We start from the raw sequence: 21,114 nt of genomic DNA, 5'->3' as shown, positions 1-21,114 counted from the left end.
AAATAATGCACAAATAATGCAATTACTCGTACGTACACTATACCCTTCCCCATTCACTGTATTAGAACTTCGTGTTCTTTACAGAACATGCAATTATAAATCAATATAATATTATAACTTTTATAACGAAGTACATTTAACAGTTGAATCGCTCTGTATAAACAAACAATAACGAGGCAAACGGTTGCTATATCGTAGTTTTGCATTAAACATAAGTACACATATATATTATTATTATTATTATTATTATTATTATTATTAGGTTTAACTATTATGAAAAAGTGCTTTCTTGAAAACTTCAAAACCTAGGGATAGTAACACTAAACACGCAGTTATGATTCTTCATTCCAACATAATACAACCACCAACTTTCATTCATGAAAGATTTTAAACTACATACTACAAAGTTGAAAATATTATAACTTCATACTATGGACGATCGGACAGTAGACTTAATTTTCGCAGGATCCCTCGAGAACTTGCCTCCAGTTAGTTCGAAAATTGTTAGAATATTTACCAGCTCTACATTTACAGGCACGTTATAATTGAGATGTCGAAAATTATTTAAAAACAGAGTAAAATAAAATATTAATTTAAAATGTATAAAAAAATTACTTTCAGATACTACAATGGAGAGAAATACATTAATGGCTCAATGTTATCCAAAATTGAAGGATTTTTGCCGAGAAAAACATGGATTAGAATTTCAGGTGAAAATAATCTGACACCGCAAAATGCATAGAATCTGACATATTCGTTTCAAAATTATAGCTTTAAATATTATTATATTTTTATACAATTGTTTATTTATAAGCAGTAAGTAATAATCTAATTTTATTTTACGTACTTAAGGAGTTAAGGATATAATATATTATTATTATTCTACATATTTATGGGTTTATGGTGGTGGCCAATAGTGGCATCGACAACTGGATTATTATAGCCTATTCATTATTTAACTATATAGGTATTTAAATTATTAAAGATTACTTAAGTTTATTATTAAATTTGACACTCAATATTTTAGTATTTTTATATTTCAAAAACAATAGTGACGAAGTTTAGTAGAAGTTTAAACAGTTTAGTGTTATTGTATTTAATTGTATTTTACGAATTAAAAAAAAATTCTCAGATTGAACTACTTAAAAACTGTGGGTTTTAAATTTCAAGTTTAATTTTATGTTATTAATTAATTTAAAATAACTCAAAATTCTAATCTTAATATTTAACTCATTCATTTATAGCTCTTTAAAATGTCAATTAATAATGACTAACTACCTATAAAAATACACTAATATTGTAAATATCTTTTGCACTTATAAGTCATTAAAAAGGTAATTTTTTTTCTACTTATGGGATATTTATTTTCATGCTTTTAGGTTGCATTTGGGTTATATTTTGTGCTTATGAGCTACACAGCTCTTAATCCTCATAAACAGTGGTGTTGGTAGATCAGTGGTTTATATTGTTTGTATACAAAGTAAATGAAAATTATGGTTAGGTATAATTTATAAAATTATTTATTTAGTACAAGTATACAACTTATAAATATATATCATAGTTACTATAAAATAATACGTTAAATTATATCATAAATTTTATTTTTTTATACAAATGTAACTACATAGATACAATATGATTATATAATTTGATCTAATCTTATTTTCAAATTGCATTTTTAGAAAATAATTTAATTACCAATAAAAAACATAGGTAGGTATACAAGTTGGTTTACATTCACTAAACATGTTAACTTATTTTTTTTATTTAATAACGCAGTTATTTATTTATGAGTTATATGTAAGTAAAATCTATTTTTAAAATATACATCACATCATTTTAATTTACCTACTTGAGATTAATGTGCTTGAATCATTAAAAACAGTAAAATACATTGGAAAATAATTGGGAGTATAATATTATGGTAGGTATAGTATAGTACATTTATTCCGTAATGGGGATGGAGTTGAAATCTGTTAAAAATACTCTGTTGCCTAGTTTAGAATAAACACTTAATCTCGATCTCAATACGACAATACGTCAAGATGTATAAGATAATTATAGACATTAAATAGAGAGATAATAATCTATTTATCTATAATAATTAATAAAATAATAACAATACACTTATTAATTTATAAAATTTAAAATTATTTTTCGTTAACATGTAAATTAGCTAAATAGGATTGTTCAAATTTTTTTTATAAGTTCCATTGCTTATATAAGTAATGCTTGTTTATATTTGATACCTACTAGTTTCTCCATTTACTTGTAGTCTGTAGAATTCGTTTTCAATATTGCACCTAATACATATTATTTTAATATAATCATAAAAACTATTTTGCTATAAATTTTGGGTGCTCAAAAAAACTTCAAAATTTAATACATGATTTCCTATAAGTTGTTCTTATTGTAGTTAAAAAAAAATCAAAAAAAAAGTTAGTCACAATTTCTTATTATAAACGTTTAAAGATCAAATTTTTACGAAATATGTCAACTTATTTTACGGCTGTTTATAAATTATATAATAGACATTTGAAATATTCGTTTTTGTTTAGTTTTATATCTAAAGTTTAAATTTTTACAAAATCAAATATTCACATGTAAAATAACGATTATTTACTACCAAATAATTATTATTCGACTGTCGTAGAAATTTAAAATATACATCAGTTGTTTAAATTGGCAATTTCTGTACATGATTTAATTTTTGGGGTACCTATTCAGGTACTTAAAAGCCCCCTTTTCACCACCCATTGGAAAATAAATATTAAGCTGACAAATTATCACTGTTCAGAATCGTTTGTCTTATACAATGATATCTATCATTACATTCAAAATTAACATATCCTTTATAGTGACCTACTTTATGTCTGAGGTTCACTCGATATCTACTATATACAGCAGAGCGTCATCCACGCTGGACCACCCTTTTTTAAAATTTTATTCTTTGATTTTATACCCATGTAAAAAATTAAAAAAATCATTGCAATGTTAAATGATTTTAATGCAACATTGGATATTCTATAATATTTGATTTTAAAATTTAAAACAGAAATTTGCTTCATAGCTATATATCTGTATGGCTTATATCTTTATGATATATTTGATGTGTGCTGTATGTATAATGTATATTGTATATGTGTACCATAATATTGTTATTGAAAATAGCATGCATGTTTGTAAGTATTTAGCCTTAATATAAAAGTCTCGTAAATCAATACAGTAAATTTGACCTTGGTGTATAGCTAGGTACCAGGTACGGTTAGTAAGATATATTTATAATTTTTAATTTTAGGTGGTTGATATGAGATGGGGTGTTCGTGATGAAGCCACAGACGATCATATGACAACTGAACTTTGTATGAAAGAAATTGAAAACTGTCAACGTCTATCAATGGGACCTAACTTTGTGGTAAAATTTAAAACCATATAAGTATTCGAAACGTTGTTTATAATTGTATACATTATACAAACACCTAACATAACTACCTAACCTTTTCCTTGTATATATATCTAATATATATATAACCATTCATCAATAACCTTGCAAAATGGATTAACTATTCTATGTTCACTTTAATATTAAAGCAAACAATACCTACACGATTGGTTCTAATAGAATTTGACAAAAATTGTCTACGTATATGTTGGAATGTTAAAAAAAAAATTCAAAAGTGCTCTGACATCCTTTTACTTAATTATTTTCATATTATTATTGCACAGGAAAAAATTTACTACTTAATCACAGAAAAATGTCAATAAATTATTAAAAAATAAATTTTATAAAGTTCTTAATCCTTTAAGATGAAAATACCTAATTTTTATCATTTATGAAAAGTAGATCGTTGTGGATATGGAAACTTTTGTAGACTTGACTAATGTAGTGATGACGTGATTTAGGAGGTGAAAACATTTATAAAGTATCTAAGAAGGTATCTTACATTTAATATCCAGGATTACGTCTACATATTAACAATATCGTTCCGTGTTTACGTGCACTGTAATTTTTGTTTATACATTTTACGAGCCTCTTAGGATTAAAAACTATACCTACAATTTACTTTACTTTATATTAAGTAATAATTGCGATATTCCATCATAGTTTATTTTGTGTGCGAAGCTCAAGCTAAAAATCCTTTACAACCACTACTACTACTTGGTACTACAAATTACAATGGCAAGTTTAATGATCTGTGCAATGGGGTATTTACAGAGGAGATGAGGAAGATGTATCTCTCCCTTTGTCCTTTTTTTTTAGCTTATATCACTGTATTAGTTTCTATGAAAAGATTAAAAACATATATAAAAAATTCTATGAAGGAAGTAAATATTCCCTCTTCACTAATAAAGTATTTGTTGTAGGAATTTTTCAATTGTTTAAATTTTGAATATTATTTAAATTTTAGTCCAGATTGAATGGGCTTACAAAGCTTTACATCCATAACAACGTAAGATTGGATGTTGAAGAAATTATTGACAATATAGCTAAAATAACCTTAAGAGCTACAGTTAGTTTTGTAAATGATTAATAAATAAATGATTCGACATTCAATTCATATTATTTAATATGGTATATATTATAATTACAAGATTTATCAGGTTTATGCACCTACCATGAACATATAAAATTAGGGCTCGGATTTTAAAGCATATAGGTACTTCTTTTTTTATATAAGAGATCTAATTTTTATAGATAAATTCGTTTCATATCATTCTGATTCTTAATACACCAATTTTTTTTTTGCTTTTTTAAAATTATACCAGCCGTGGATTTTTAATATGTTTATTAGGTATGCTTTTGTAATAATAAAAATAAATGAATTAATAAGAAATGGAAAAACCCAGAATGCGGACTAAATGGTTAGGTGTATTGGATTATTATTATTTTCGTTATCGGCTTGTTTATTAAATATATTAAACGTATAGATTATCGATTTACATAATTAGCATCAGGCCTTCAGTATCTACTATTTACTACCTATATGGTCAGTATGCTTATAACATCGATATCGATCGTTTCAAAATTTAAGTTATAGTGTTCAAGAGTTGTAATTTGAAACCTCTGGTATGAAGTATGCAGTAAGCACCTATAATTTCGGTGGATGTTCGTTTTCTATGTATAAAAATATTCTGTTGGAAAATAGTCAGTTTCACTACTGCAAATCTAAGGAAATACATGTAAATAATTCATTTTTTTAATTTAAATTAATATTTCAAATTTTTTTATTCACTTTTATAACTACATAATTTATGGTTGATGTTAATTTTTGGTCATGCTTCTTTTTTGCACTTTTAAAACAATCTTGTTGCGTATTATGCTTTAAAATCTGAGCCCTATTATAATAGGTATATAATATTATATATTAGGAATTAAGTTATAATAAATTGATAGTAGTTTCATGTATATTTCAAGTGAAGGGAAAAAACTATTTTAGTCATCTCACCTTCTCAAATAAAAATTAAAAAGACTACTAGATCTGTGAATAAATAAATTTTAATAGGACAATGGCTGACAATTTAAGATTATTGTATATTTTACCTGCTAAAATTCTGTTTTCAAAAATTTTATTAGTTTTATTTTGTTTATAATAAAAAAATATGAATTATGAGTGGATTTAAAAAACATATGTAATACAAGAGAAATTAGAGCACAAGATACAAACTAGCTTGGTACTCACACAAAAAATTATTTGGTGTCAAAACTTTATGGGTTATCTTGGACCTATGTTATTTCATTGACAGTCTATATATAAAAAAAAAAAGTCTATATTCACAAACACTAAACACTAAAAAAAATCTATAGGTATTAATAAAAAGATTGTTAATTGGTTATTCATGTTATTAGACTAGTTTGTTTGTTTGTTTTTATTTATATAATTATGTATTACTTAATAGTTAATTTAAAAAATTCTGTTTATATGAGTATTTTGTATTCATAGAATTCTAATTACCTACTAATATTTTCCAATTGTTATTTGTTGAACTATAATTTAAATTCTTTAATACTACAACAAGCTAGCTTAAAGGTGGTACCTACCTAATTATATTTTATTATCATGTATTTTGCTTTTTACTATGTATTACAGGTATTTCTCGGACAAAAATATGGATATCGTCCAATTCCTACATACATTGTTTCATCAGAATTAGAGTTATTAAGGGAAGAATTAGTTAATGTTGGTTCAGATGTTACCTTATTAGATATGTGGTATAGAAAAGATAGCAACGCTGTACCCCCAATTTCTGTTCTGCAACCAATTTCTTCAATACTTATCAATTTTAATAATAAAGTAAAATAAAAACTAATGTAGTAAGTCAATAATATTGTATGCAATTTTAATTTACAGCGAATCCCAAAACTTCAACAACAAGATCAAGCCATTTGGTGGGATACTTTAGCTAAAATGCAGAAATTGTTTAGGAAATCTTCAATAAGTTTATTTAACAGTGGAAAAATTGATAAAGACACTATGCACAATTATTATATGTCAGGTAACTCTAGAAACAAAGTATAAAATAATTTAAAATCTAATTGCTTACTACCAACTTTAATTATATTTAACTTGTTGAATTGGTATTTAGTGACAGAGAGAGAAGTTATAAATGGTATATTAAAAGTAAAGAACACAAAAAATCACTGTCTGGCTTATGTACGCTACATAAACAACATAAATCTCCAAAATCTTAAAAAAGCTTCAAACTTTTTGGACATTGTTAATAGGAGTATTGATACAGAGGCATCTCGTTTACTAGGAAATTTACGAGATGAACGTCTTGTGCAAAAAATTGAAACAACTAATTATCAAAAGTAATTTTATCAAGTTAATTATTATTATATGTACATAATATCTTAAATCATAACAATAAATAAAATAAATGGCACCTGAATATTAAATTAGGTAATTATGCTATAGCTAGTATACCTACTTGTTACCCAATACTTCTTATATGTAGGTGTGTAATTGATGATTGATGAATATTAACATATTTTGTATTGTAAAATACATGTACCTACATTTTATAAGAATTTCAAAAAAGCAATTTTTTTATAAAATAGTGTTAAAAGTAATGAATATAGTGAATTTTAATTTTAATTCATATTTAATTTATTTGTTAGATATACAGTTGAATGGATTGGCCGAGAAGGATTAGATACTGAAACACATCAAGAATATTTACAAAATTTCATAATGCATTTTTACAAAAATATTACTAAGTTAGTGGACAGAGCAATGAGAAAAGAAGATTCTAGTCCTCAAGGGCAAATTGTGACTGAAATATTACAGCATTTGCATGCTTGTCATAACTCTGTTAAAGTTGGTTTTATAGTTATATTTAAGAAATTTTTATTTTATTGTATTTTCATTTTTTAGGTTTTTTATGGGCGTGAAGATAGTTTGAAACATATTGAACAGTATATGAAAAGTAAATGTGAAAAACCAATGATACTTTTTGGTGAAGGTGGTTGTGGTAAAACATCACTCTTAGCAAAGGCTGCAGGTTTAAGTTATTCAACATGGTTTAATAAAACAGCCACTAAGCCACTTTGTGTGATAAGATTTTTGGGAACAACTCCAGACAGTAGCACATTAACACCAGCATTAATATCTATATGTCAACAAATATCATATAATTATATGTTGCCATTTGATGATATACCTGATGACTTAGTTCCACTAACAGCTCATTTTAAACATTTATTAACATATGCAACTCTAGAGCAACCTTTAGTATTGTTCTTGGATTCAGTGGATCAGTTAACAGGTACCCAAGATACTAATAATGTATCGTGGTTGCCAACAAGATTGCCCAATAACTGTAAAGTATGTTTAAAAAATATTTCTTTTATTAGAACATTTTACATTTTATTATTATCTAAACAAATTGTTTTGTAAGTTGTTGGTGTCTGTAGCAAAAGAAGAAGGAAATTCAGATGTATCTCGAGATTACCATGTATTGCGTAGAATGATTGATGATGGAGAACAATTTATTGAAGTAACTGCTCTTGGAGAAGAATTAGCTGAAGAAGTTATTAGGTAAACTATTATTGGCTTTATTATAGTAATTTATAATTATTTACTGAATTGTCTTGTCTTATAATATAAATTAAATTATTATTATTTTTTATAAATTATACAACTAAACATGTTTTTTTTTATTGTGTATCATTATTTACTAAAAAATTTTATTTTTATAGATTTTTACGCTCATATAATACTTTTAAAAGTGTAAATCGTTTGCATATTATTTTAAATAATTTATATTACCAACATGTTAAACTTTATTTTTAGTTTAATGTTATATACATTTATATCATAGGAAATGGATGGAAACAGCACACCGGGATTTGACAAATTGTCAGTGGAGACTTGTATCCAATGCTATCAATCAGTGTTCTTTGCCTATTTTTGTCAAACTAGTATTTGCTGAGATTTGCCGTTGGCGAAGTTACACAAAACCACAAGAAACTCATTTAGCATCTAATGTGATGGATTCAATTATGATGCTTTTTGAAAGAATTGAAAAGCAACACGGCCGACTTCTTGTATTTCATGCCTTAGCATATATAACAGCGTCAAAGAGTGGTTTGTCAGAATCAGAACTAGAAGATCTAATATCTTTGGATGACAAAGTGTTAGATGATGTTTATCAATACCATTTACCACCAGTCAGGAGAATTCCTCCTTTACTGTGGACTAGGATTAGAAATGATTTACCTAATTACCTATCAGAAAGAGAAGCTGATGGTGTTAGTGTATTAAACTGGTACCATAGGTATGATTAATTTAAAATATTATTCATTTTCAAATGTAGTTAATTCAAATTATATACTTATGTCTTTTAATATGTTTTACAGACAATTTAGAGATGCGGCTCGAGAAAGATACTTTAAAAATATGAATATGGTTACCTATTTTCATTCTTCTATAGCTGATTATTATTTAGGAATTTGGGGTGGGGGAAATCCAAAACCATTTAAGTATACAGAAATTCAGAGACATAGATTTAACTTACAAAATAGAGAAGGTTCAGCAGATAGAAAAGTACCAGTACAACCTCTAGTATTTTATTCAAAAGAAGGAACAGCTTCAAGATATAATTTGAGAAAAGTTAGTATAAAACAGCAGAATTATTTATACTAATAACAGTTTTAAATAAAATTCATAGTTTGGAGAGTTACCATATCATCTTGTACGAGCACATCGTTTTCAAGATTTGTACAAGAATGTGTTATTTAATTATCAATGGTTGCATGCAAAGTTATCCTCATGTCCTTTACAAGCAGTTCTAAGTGACTTTGAGGATGCTTGTGCAAATATTGATGACCGAGATGCAACTAGGTAAAAAATTATTTTAAACCATATACCTCATTACTATATTTTTTAAAATATTTAATGTATATTTTTTATTTCAAAATGTCAATAAGCAATGAGATCAAATCAAGGCAAAGGTCAGGTTTTGGTTTTGTAAATATAATGTGTTTGTCCCTTATAGGATATGCCAAATCTGACATGGCAATGGTCTAGGATGCCATATGTCCTAAATGAAATCTTTTTCTAGAATTTCAAATTAATTTTAATTTTAATTTTTAGGGAGTTAATACTTGTTGCTGATGCTTTAAGACTAGGAGGAGCAATACTTGGTGAATTTCCTGATATGCTTGCTCCTCAATTAATTGGACGTTTATTACCAGAAATCGGATCAAATCCAAATATAAAAAGTTTATTAGCGGAATGTGATAAATTTGGACCAGATAATTGTGCTCTTATACCTTATTATCATTGTTTGCACACTCCGGGAGGTCCATTAAAAGTATTAATTTTGTTAACTGTTATAATTTTTTTTACTTACTGTATTTTATTTCTATAGTATTCCCTAGAAGGTCATCAATTTGCTGTTTTTGATTTTCAAGTTACATCCGATTACAGATATATTGTGTCAATATCAAATAGATTTATCACATGGGATCTATCTACAAGTGATATGACTAGAAATGTAAATCCAGGGTTGGAAGGAATTATGCAAGCGTTGTGTTTGAGCCCTGATAATCGCTATGCTGCAGCTTATACTAACAATAATCAAGTTAATTAACAATTTTTAGATAATTTTAAGATTTGTGTATAATTTATAAATATTTAAATTATGTACAGACTGTATTATTGAACTGTCTTACAAGTGAATTTATTGTTATTGAAAATCCTTTTGAAAATGGAGAAATGGTTTCAGGCGTTAACATGCTAAATACTCATTTATTTGTGCATGGATCTTTTTCACTGTGCAGATATGACTTGCGGGGAAATTTAGAATCCAAGTACTTAATCAATTATTTTTAAAAATTTATTCAACCCACTACTATTTATGAATCTTATATTTTAAATGTTAATGTTTTTTATTACTCTATTATAAACTATTTTTTTATTTAGTATTATTGTTTTCTAGAATTTCGACAAATGAAGATCCTAATCAATGGGTTTTAATGTCTGTAAAATTCACTACATTGACTTGCAATCGTTTTATATTTTGGTCTGGCAGAATGGACGACACTAGGATGATGATGCAAACAACAAAAGATAATAATACTGGCCCAAAATTTTATTTTCATAGTGCTATGGCTATAAATAAAGAAGAAACAAGATTATATTGTTGTCCAACTAAAAATTCTTATGATATTTCTCAATTTGATTTTATTGACAATGAGTGGAAACTTATTAAAGATTTAGAACATAGTAAAAAAATATTTTTATCATATTTTAATTGCACAAGTTGTATTTTAACATTATAATAATTAATTTCAGTTAGTAATTGCACAGTGCTTCAAATTAAATTATCCGAGGATTCGTCTTCACTTTTGGGTACAATTTCAAATGGTTTTTGTATTTGGGATTTGTCTTCAGATGGCACAAAAGTGTTACATTTACCACATGGAGTACGTAACATTACTATAAACATGATGCAATCAAATTCATGTATGCTATCAGCTGACAAACGGTTTTTGGTTGCTGGAGTTCGGTTAGTGTAAAACTACTATTATTAACTCAATAACTACATTAAAATGATTCTATATATATATATGGTTGTTTAATTGTTTTTAGAAAAATGTTATATGTGTGGAATATGGAAACTGAACTACTAATTAAAGTATTGGATGCACATTTTGGTCGCATAATATCACTTTTGCCATTAACTACAGGGAATTGGAATTCTGTAATAACTTCATCTATTGACCGATCAGTAAAGGTATGGAACATCAACAATATATTCGAACAAGTCCATGTTATAGATCGACATGAACTACAAATCGATTCTATAAGGTAAAATGTGTGTTTTAAAAATAATTATATGTAAATGATTAATAAATATTTAAATGAATTTAAAGTTTATCACATTCTGGCCTGGCAGCTACTGTAACAAGAGGCTGTGTTGGAATATGGGATATTAACACAGGAAGATTAATCCAACAGTTAGCGGACAATTTATTGGGAGCTATTGTTACTCAAGCATTAATTACACCTGATGGAAAATATATAGTGTGCTCTGAGTCTGGAAATTTACTCATCTGGAATCGTATCTTATGTCGAGTAATTTTTAAGCAACAACAACCTGGAATTCAACAAATAATGCTTTTAGACGATGCGACAAAATGCCTTACAGTTTCAAAACAAGAAGAAATTAATGTAGAAACCCAGCAGAATATTGATGCTACAGCCATTGTGAGATCTATTCCAGATGGAAAAACTATTTATTTATTTGATTATCAAGTGCGTAATGTCACGGGTATGGAATTCAAAGAGCTTGTCGTAACTGCAGATGGACTTAATTTGATTGCTCTGGCTAGCGATAAAGGTCACAGAGAAGCACTTCATATATTTAATGCATCCAACGGTGAATATGTAACTAAAATTGTTCTCAAACAATCTGGAATGAAGGTAGGCATAGTTATTGCATATATTTTAATGCATTATGTAGGTTATGCACTGTAGTATGACTCATTTAATTGACACTTTAGATTTATATTTATTTAATTCATATTTTAAAAAAAAACCTAGAACAAAGGTTGTTCAGATATTCAAAAACAGAATAATTAAATTATTTTACCCAATACTAGTTTCCAAACACAACTAGTTATGAAATTATGTAAATGTAAGCGGTGATGTTATTGCATGGTGCAAGGACTTACGTGAGTCCATATATTTGGGATGTAGAATATATATAAATACTTATACTTGTAAACGGCCAACTAATAACAAATTCATAAATTTTGACCTTCCTTGATGATTATGAACAGAGGTTATTTATTTACAAAAGTCTATTTAAACCAATTTATTTAATATATGTGTCTCCCCTTTTATATATTATATATATAATAAACCTACTGCACACTAGCATGCATACACAAAATATAACTTATTTCAACAACAATTTATACATACAGGATGATACAAGTAGGTTACTATACATCTGCCCTAAAATAGGGAAGTTTAGGATAAATAGTCTAATTTTATGGAGTAATAATTTATTAGGTAGGTACTTTTTAGATTGTAGATGAAAATCTAATCCATAGGTGTTGACATAAGTACACTAGTTGTTTTTAACGTTCATGCTAATAGTACAGATGAATGTATTGTTTAGAGGAATGTTGTGTGGCTGCACTGAGGTTTTTAAATGTGGTGAGGAGAAAGGGATCAGGGACTTGAGTAATAGAATACTGAGTTATTGAGTTATAGTTATTTACAGTTATTAAATTGTGTTCTTCCTCTACCTAGTCACAGTTGGTCTCTCATATTGGTGGTGTGTAGAAGTGTTCAGTTTGGTTTATTATTTCAAGGTTAGTTTTGGTTTTGTTGTATAATTAAACTTATTATTTTTATTTAATATAATTAATTTGCATAAAAATTCTATGTTGATGTCTGTTAATACACAGAATAATTATTTCTAATATTTCAGAAATAGGATTTGATCATTTAATGACCATAAAATAATAAATATACCAACAAGAGGTGACGTTGTTTTCTGTTAAAAAGCAAAATGAATCATATTTTTGTTGCTTTAATCATGTGTGGTGCTGTAAGTGTAGTCAGATCTTGTGACTGGGAAAGTTATAATGTTCAATGTCAACAGAGGGAGAAGTGTACGGATTTAATAAATTATTCTCAAGTGGCAACATGTATTAACGAATGTAAGAATGAAGCCTGGGATAATTGTCTGCAAAGTATTTGGAACGTTTCAGTGAATGACACTAGATATAGTGCCATACCGAAGAGGAATAAACGACAACCAGGAAAAACTACTGGTTCAAAAAGTCGTTCAAACATGTGCAAAACAAAAAATAATAATTATAATAGTTTAGATACATGTAAACAGTATTGTCCCTACAGGTATTGCAATTGTAATTCAATGCAGGTAAACAAAGAGACACCTTTATATAAATGCATTCCAAAATAATTCAATGTAATTGACATCAAATTATAATATGTCATTTCAAAACTTATAGTCGTAAGGTTAGGGAATTAGATTTAGTTCATTCCACCATAAAATATCTTTAATTTGTGTACCTTATTATTCAGTAGACACATTTTGATAATTGTTATAATATAATAATGTTTTAGATTATTTACTATTATTATTTGAAAAATGTGTAGTTATGCATATTTTTAAAACATTATAATTTTATATGGTATCCGCACAGCATAGGTTTGTGGACATGACAAGTTTGGACCCTGTTCTATTATTATATGAATTAGTCTTAGTTTTTATTTTGTAAAACATTAGCATTTTTTTTCGAATATACGAGTTGTTCATTTGCAATTTTAGTTTGTATTCATCGATACATAAATGTATTCGTTACATTAATGTATAAAAACAAATATATTTTTTATATTTATGTTTTTTTTTTTTTTGACATTTATCTATTTTGACTTAATGTTTTGTCATTGACAGTTGTATAATGTATAGATAATATATAAAGCACAAAAGAAAAACAGAATGACCAAAATAGACTTATAATTTGAATATACTCAGTGTTTGTAATCGTAGACAATAATTGATAATCTTCTTTAGTCAAGTCTTGTGGCTTTCATATTATATCAGATGTCTATTTATTTTTATTCTTATCTACTGAAATAAAAATCAAGGTTATAAGAATTAGTAGGGTTTATTTTCTTATTTAAATTAAATTACATATACCTACATTTTTAAATAATATTAAGATAAAAAATGTTTTGATTTATTAAATATAAACTAAATACTATAGCATGATTAGAAAAAAATATCTATTTTTGACTGTATGACGAATAAAAATAACAGTATTTTAATTTGTTCAAATTTTAAATATTATAGTATAACTAAAGCATATAAAAACAAATGAGAAAAAAAATTAATTAAACTTTGTTTTGAATCTTACAAATAAAGTAAATTAGTAATTACCAATATAAATAGTCGGAGTCAGTAATAAAGACATTATGGTTAATAATTTTTATTGCTTTTTAAACTATAAGGTAGGTATGTTTTATTTCAATAAATGTTATCTTATACTTCTTCTTTAATTATTGAGCCATTACAGTCTATAGTGATCATTTAAAAATGGATGTAAATTATTTAAAACTTGCTTAATTATTCAGTATAAAATATTTAAATATTATAATGTATTTAATGTATTATAAATAACTTTGGTGAATTTGACTTAAAACAGCATTTAGTATTTAGATATAGCCAATAATTGACTTGGTAATAAAGACACTATAAATACCTATTAGTCATTAATGCTTTTTAAGCTATAGGTACCTAATTTATTTTTTAATGCAATAAATATTATCTTTATACTTCTCTATTGAGTCATTACATTTTTCTATGTTAATTAAAAAATAGAGAAATATTACTATATAATATGCTAAAAATAAATAATAAAATATGTAAGACTATATTTTAATTATTCAGTTTAAAATATTAAAACATTTTTATAAAATTATAAATATCTTGAGTGAATTCCAAAATCACATACTTAATACAAAAACAGGGTTTAACAACAAAAATCTTAGCAAAAATAATGACTTCTAAATAGTTTAATTAATATAAATATAATATTAATTGATAATAAACCATATTATATTAATGGGGTGACAAAGCTCAAAGATCTACATTGACCAATGACCATACATTTTATTGTTGTGATGCATCAAAAGCTAAGAAAAAGGTTAAGTGTTTGTTGAAAGTCATATATAAATGATTAATAAAAATAAATACTGGTTGTGTTTGGTAATCTTTCTTGATATAACCGTAAGAATAAATAATAATGTATTCTCATTTTCAGGATATTATGTTTATAGTAGCAATGCCACATCGAGCTAATTTAGTCGCTGTAATAAATCCTGACAAAGGTATGTTGTTTGATATCCGTACGAAGAAATTTTTAAAATCAGTTCCAAAATGGGGAGGATTTTGTACGAAAGATGGAAAATACGGATTATACGCACCTACCAGAGGGGGTCTAGAGCTTTTGGAACTTAAAAAAGGCAGCTCTGTTAAGACGTTTATACCACGAGTTGCTGAAGGTGTATTTACAGTAATTTGTATGTTTAACAAAACCGATGAATATGTATTATATTATCACAGTGGAAAGAAAACATTGAGAGTTTTTCGGTTTGTCTAAAGTTTCTTAATGATGTTTACTGTTTAGTATTATGCTATGCACTTATACACGAACAATTACTCCACAGACTTACTGATGCAAAAATGTTAGCCAACTATCGTGTACCTGCGGAACTAAGCGCTATAGAAACAACAGAAGATGGACGAGCAGTTGTTATAGCTACAGTAGACGGATGTTTAACAGTCTTAGCCATAGCCGATCCAAATAAAAATTCATTCCTCTCAGCATTACCGTCCAGAGATGAAACCGTAAGTGTTAAGAATGTTATTTTATTTTATGAATTCCAACCAATAACATTACTCATTTTAATATTAGTGGAAAAAGAAAATGGATAAACAACGAACAGCAAAATTATTCAAAGCTGCAGCTGCTATTACTAAGTTCTGTGTATCCGTAAATGAACCAAATTTAAAAGAAGAAGTTGGAAACAGTATTAATAGTTCACAACTAATACATTCATCAAAAATATTGTCAAAAGGATAAAATAGTTTTAAATTTATCTTCCTGAACTTGATTAATTTGTAGTTGTACATTATAATATGTACTATATTTAAATTGATATTAATAAATCAAAATAAATAATTTTATATACTATTATTCCTTTGAAAATTTAGTTATGTGCATTGATTATTTCTTTTCTATTATACAATTTATTTAGATTATAGGATTCAATTTTTATCAACTATCAATAAGTCAAAGGCAACACTTCTGAAAAAATAATTTATTTTAATTTCAACAATAAATATATTTAAAAAAAAATAATAACAATACTTTAAAACAATAAATATTGTAATCTAATAAAAAATCTAGGTCTAAAAACAGATTCATTGTTTGCTAAAAATGTACTCAGGAATCAACTCCAGTATCTAAGTGTAGAGTTTGTTTCATTAATTCATAAGTAGAAAACGATACAGCAACCATAGGTACTGCTCTAATAAAATTAATACTCATGCCTCGATATAAACCATTTGTAACACCGTCATTACGATAAACTGTTATTAAGGTCTTGATCATACCATGTCTGAAATGAAAAATAAAATAAATAAGACAGTATATTTTAGATAGAATTATTAAGATGAATACAATAAAAATAAATATTATATTATGTATGTATTAAAATATAAAATATACTTTAAAGTTACTCACCCGTATTTTGCATTATTATCCATGCTTGATAATTGCATTCTTCGTCTTGTTACGTCCAAAGGATAAGAGACACATTGCGCAAGTGCACCAGATAAACCACCACAAAGTAATTTTGCAGGTATAGTAAGTACAGCACCACCTGTTTAAAATAAATGTTAATAATTTAAATAGCCTTTAATAAACCATTAAAACTCACCAGAATCTTTTGCAGATGGTTTACTAAACCATTTTGGTAATGTTTTCAAACAAAATTTTTTAATAGATTCAAAACAGAAGAATGTTAAACCTGCATATGGGACCATACCACATAATGTAGGAACAAAACCACGGTATAAAGCTTTTACTCCTCCTTCCTATTAAAACTGTTATCAATATACATTATACACTTTTTATAGCATGCGATTTTCAAAGTACATTTTGAATAATGGATTTAGCTGTATGTATAATCCCATTGTAAACATGTTCACCAGTCACTTGAAATGCTAACCGTGCTCTAATTGTATCAAGAGGATATGTAATGGTAACTGCTGTGACTCCAGCTGATGAACCAGCCACAAATTTTCCAATGTGTGAACCATTTCCAAGAATGGAACCTAATAGCTGAAAATAGTTAATTTTAAAATACTTAAAAATATAATTTAACTAAGAATTAATTAATTTAATAGGCATATTACTGTTTTGTAGAATTCAAATGAAGTGAATTGAATAGCAGCATATGGGAAAACTCTCACCATTTGGGCACCATTGCCTTTATATAATGCTATAAAACTCTCACGTTTAACAATTTCAGCAAGACCACTAAATACTCCTAAAATAATAAACATCAATTAATTTATATTATGTTTGATAATTTTTAATAGCTACTTGTTTTATTAAATTATATTAGTATAAATTTACATACAATAACTAATAATAAACTTAATAATCTATAAATATTTAACGTTATATTGTGTTATAACATGGAATTAATAAGTTAATGTTCAATGACATATAATTTTAATTCTAATAACTATAGGAATTTCATGTACCTAATATTGTTTAAACTGTTGAATAAAATAAATAGGTAATCTACATATTTAATTGTCCATTAAAAAGTTATTAAATTATGTAATTGTAAAAATAATTTATTTTACCTTTTACCTTTATATGGTTACATAATAAAGTAATTTTATTTTTATTTTCACAGAAATTAATCTGTAGGAATACTTGTATATTTTGTAGAATTGAAATTTAAGTAAAAAAATAATTTTTTAAAATAACAATATTTATTAACTGATTTTTCAGAGTAAATCATAAAAGAAATCTTAGGTAATAAGAAAAAATACCTATCAATATTTTTAGCCAGTTTTATACTTAATTGGTAGTATTTTCCTATGCTTAATCTATTTTACCATTATTGATTTATAGTACATTAAACATATTATTTTATATACAATTGTATGAATATATATAATATTGATTGCAAAACTATTTTTGAAGTTTATCAATTTAGTATTTGTCTATTAAATATTAATAGGTAAATTGTTAAAATATAAATTATATTTTTTATAATAAAATTCTATAAAGAATATTTTTCTTAAAACTAAAAATGTGTACAATCTATAAATATATGTTTTTACAATAAATACAATTAATGATGTTTACAAGGTTAATAAAACGAAATAAAATTAATAATCTACATTTTAGAAACTTTGGGGGGATGGAGCCATCCAGGGATAACATTTCATGATATGGAGTAAACTTAATTTTAAAATTTATAAATGCATATTTATTATTTTATAGATTTAATTTAGAGTACCTATAGTTTTTTTTTTTTTTGGTCATGATTGACATGAGTATTATTATTATTATTAATTTTGACTGTATAATAAAATATCATTTTCATATTGCTTTATAGGTTGATCGACTTAATTCAAACAATATTATGTTAAGTTTTACATTTTTGATTCAAAATATAAATTTGTACATATTTGCCATTTTTTTCTTAGTTAAAAATATTACAATTTATTAAGGCAATAAATTGTAATTAAAATTATACAAGTAATGTTTACCAAAATTAGCATAATGCTTGTTATGGGCCTGTAACAGTATTTTTATTCGGTCCAAAGGTGCAACAGCCGTTTTTGAACACATACCAGCAACACCTATAAAAACCAACAGGGTGTTATTGAAGCTATCACGTCATTTGGTATAGCAGCAAAAAAAAAAAAAAAATTAGCAACAAAGCCTCACCACCCGCTAACAGAGATTTCATCACATAGGTAAAATCCTTTTCCTGCGTTTTCTTCAAAACAATCACTTCTTTAGTTTCAGACGCCAAAGCCATGGTCGGAACGGATATCGCTGGAATTTATTAACAATACGTCGTACACTTTCACTCGGAACACGATAGCGAGAGAGAGAAAAGAAATAACTCGATGAATTCGGTTATATAGTAAATTTACGACGGTAAAACTGCGGCAGACAGGAAACACCACCGCACACCGTCCACTGTCGAATGCGCCATGCCCGGTCGTCGCTTCGGGTTATATCATTCAAATTCCCGACTACAGGCCGCTTAAACTATGGGTAGGTACAACTGCGGACCTTGAAAATAACTTTCACGCGCGACATTCAATCGAGGAGGATACGCCGCGGCTTAAAATTTCTACGATAATATTATGCACGCACGATGCCGCGATAACAAAAATGATATTACCCACTCCGCGTGAAAACAATAATACCACACAGGTGCACGAGCACACGTTAGATGGATGTCATGGCATAAATACGGCGAGATATAACGTTATTATCTACGTATTATCTATACCTACGTTTTATGCCATGACGAGCGTAGAAAGCGCGCTTAATACGTCTCCCCACCTCGGTTAATACAGTTATATATATTAGAAGCGGTCGAACGGTCGATCGTGTTAGGATTTAGGTACTTTTAGGGCTCTATACGTTTTTTAATAATTATACTTATTCTATAGTAAAAAAAATTGTGCATGGAAGTCGATCCTTGAAGGTGAAGTATACATAATATTTATTTTAGTATATATATTTATACATATATTATCTATGGTCCAATGATCCTCACAGACTGTGCATAGTGCAGATCGGTAGACCACGGTCTTACTCGTCTTCTTGGACTGAGTCCGTGTTCGTCTTATTGACTTACAGTCTATAGACTAATCACAGACAATATTAATCTATTCTCTGCAGTCAGTGGTGGGCGGCGGCGCGATGTTGAGCATGGTCGTGCCTAAAATTTGTCCTTTTTATCCGTGAGCAGTGAACACGGTTTATAATAATAGAGTTATGAGTCTAAAGAAGAGCGGATTTTTAAAATATAATAACGAATATGTATAAATAATATACTCCAAATAAAAAACTAAAAAACATCATATTAATTTTCCATTGAATAAATTAATAAAAAAACACCTATATTCATTAGCTTATGATTTTAGTTTGAGTCTGCAATATTCAATTATACAGGATGTTTCTAGAATGGATAAATACGTGAAGTCATTAAAGTACACGTGTACTCGCTGTGATGACCCAATGACGTTTTTTTTTTTTAATTTTTGCTTTATCTTCAAAATCTAGGTTTTTTCAAATTATTCTCGGAATATTATCTTAAATGTAAAAATAAACACTCTATTAGTCTAGTTGTACCTTTTTGAAAAACTTATAATTCGATGTGTCTCGTCTTATCCTGATGGTCGTGGCTATGACCGAACTCGTCGCCGCCGTCTACTATTTGTATAGTAAACAAACTATACTTTTTTTTAGTCCATTTCAGAAACACTCTGTACAATATGTTATTCTTGGGTTAGGTAACGACTTGAAACAGGTTTGAACATTAAACCATTGATAAACATAAACGAATTGGTTGAATTGTGTATTACATAATATCGTATGAGTAAGTAGTAACTATGATGGTCAGAATAATTTTTGCTGCAGCAACATTACAATTTAAGATCAAATCATCAAGATCAACAAAATTTATCGGTGTTTTAAACAAACTATTGAACGATTTCGATCATTATTTCTTTTTAATAATTCAATCATTTAATGAATAATAATTAATAATTTTATTTTTTTTTTTTTTTTGGACAATAATACAATTTAATATTTTAAAATATACTTGTATATTGTATACATATACAATGGCGTGACTTCAACATTTTGTTCTGGGGGTGAAATTTTCAACGGCCTCTTCTCAGCCACATATTATATAGTATAATATCATAGTGAGGTATGAGGAAGGTGCATTCATTTTAATATATTAAAATTATTTTATACATTTTTTAAAAAAATATAGCATATTTTACTGA

General features: G+C 27.0%; 2 protein-coding genes across 4 annotated transcripts; one reads left to right on the top strand and one right to left on the bottom strand.

Moving 5' to 3' along the window:
- Positions 1-284: 284 nt before the first annotated feature.
- Positions 285-16,236, top strand: LOC114133134 (NACHT and WD repeat domain-containing protein 2). Of its 3 annotated transcripts, XM_027998778.2 has the most exons (23): positions 285-534; positions 622-710; positions 3,299-3,415; positions 6,090-6,293; positions 6,351-6,495; positions 6,586-6,811; positions 7,121-7,319; positions 7,377-7,826; positions 7,900-8,039; positions 8,323-8,778; positions 8,861-9,113; positions 9,172-9,344; positions 9,431-9,454; positions 9,597-9,816; positions 9,874-10,086; positions 10,155-10,315; positions 10,444-10,730; positions 10,800-11,013; positions 11,097-11,315; positions 11,381-11,930; positions 15,311-15,639; positions 15,717-15,897; positions 15,965-16,236. In XM_027998778.2, the coding sequence occupies exons 1-23, from the start codon at positions 432-434 to the stop codon at positions 16,130-16,132; spliced, it is 5,121 nt and encodes a 1,706-aa protein (XP_027854579.1). In that variant the 5' UTR covers positions 285-431; the 3' UTR covers positions 16,133-16,236. The 3 variants fall into 3 exon arrangements, with proteins under 3 accessions (XP_027854579.1, XP_050059656.1, XP_050059657.1); XM_050203699.1 differs by lacking the exon at positions 9,431-9,454; XM_050203700.1 differs by lacking the exons at positions 285-534; positions 622-710; positions 3,299-3,415 and adding an exon at positions 4,983-5,181.
- A 119-nt stretch (positions 16,237-16,355) lies between these two features.
- Positions 16,356-19,506, bottom strand: LOC114118914 (solute carrier family 25 member 16-like). The gene is made up of 7 exons (XM_027980347.2): positions 19,028-19,506; positions 18,847-18,939; positions 17,470-17,603; positions 17,210-17,395; positions 16,992-17,148; positions 16,796-16,934; positions 16,356-16,670 (listed from the first exon to the last, which is right to left on the bottom strand). The coding sequence occupies exons 1-7, from the start codon at positions 19,119-19,121 to the stop codon at positions 16,496-16,498; spliced, it is 978 nt and encodes a 325-aa protein (XP_027836148.1). The 5' UTR covers positions 19,122-19,506; the 3' UTR covers positions 16,356-16,495.
- Positions 19,507-21,114: the final 1,608 nt, after the last annotated feature.

This window comes from Aphis gossypii, chromosome 3, assembly GCF_020184175.1.
Source record: "Aphis gossypii isolate Hap1 chromosome 3, ASM2018417v2, whole genome shotgun sequence".
Classification (NCBI taxonomy): domain Eukaryota; kingdom Metazoa; phylum Arthropoda; class Insecta; order Hemiptera; family Aphididae; genus Aphis; species Aphis gossypii.
Note: the sequence above shows the minus strand (reverse complement) of the source record. Positions and strands in the feature narration are given on the sequence as shown.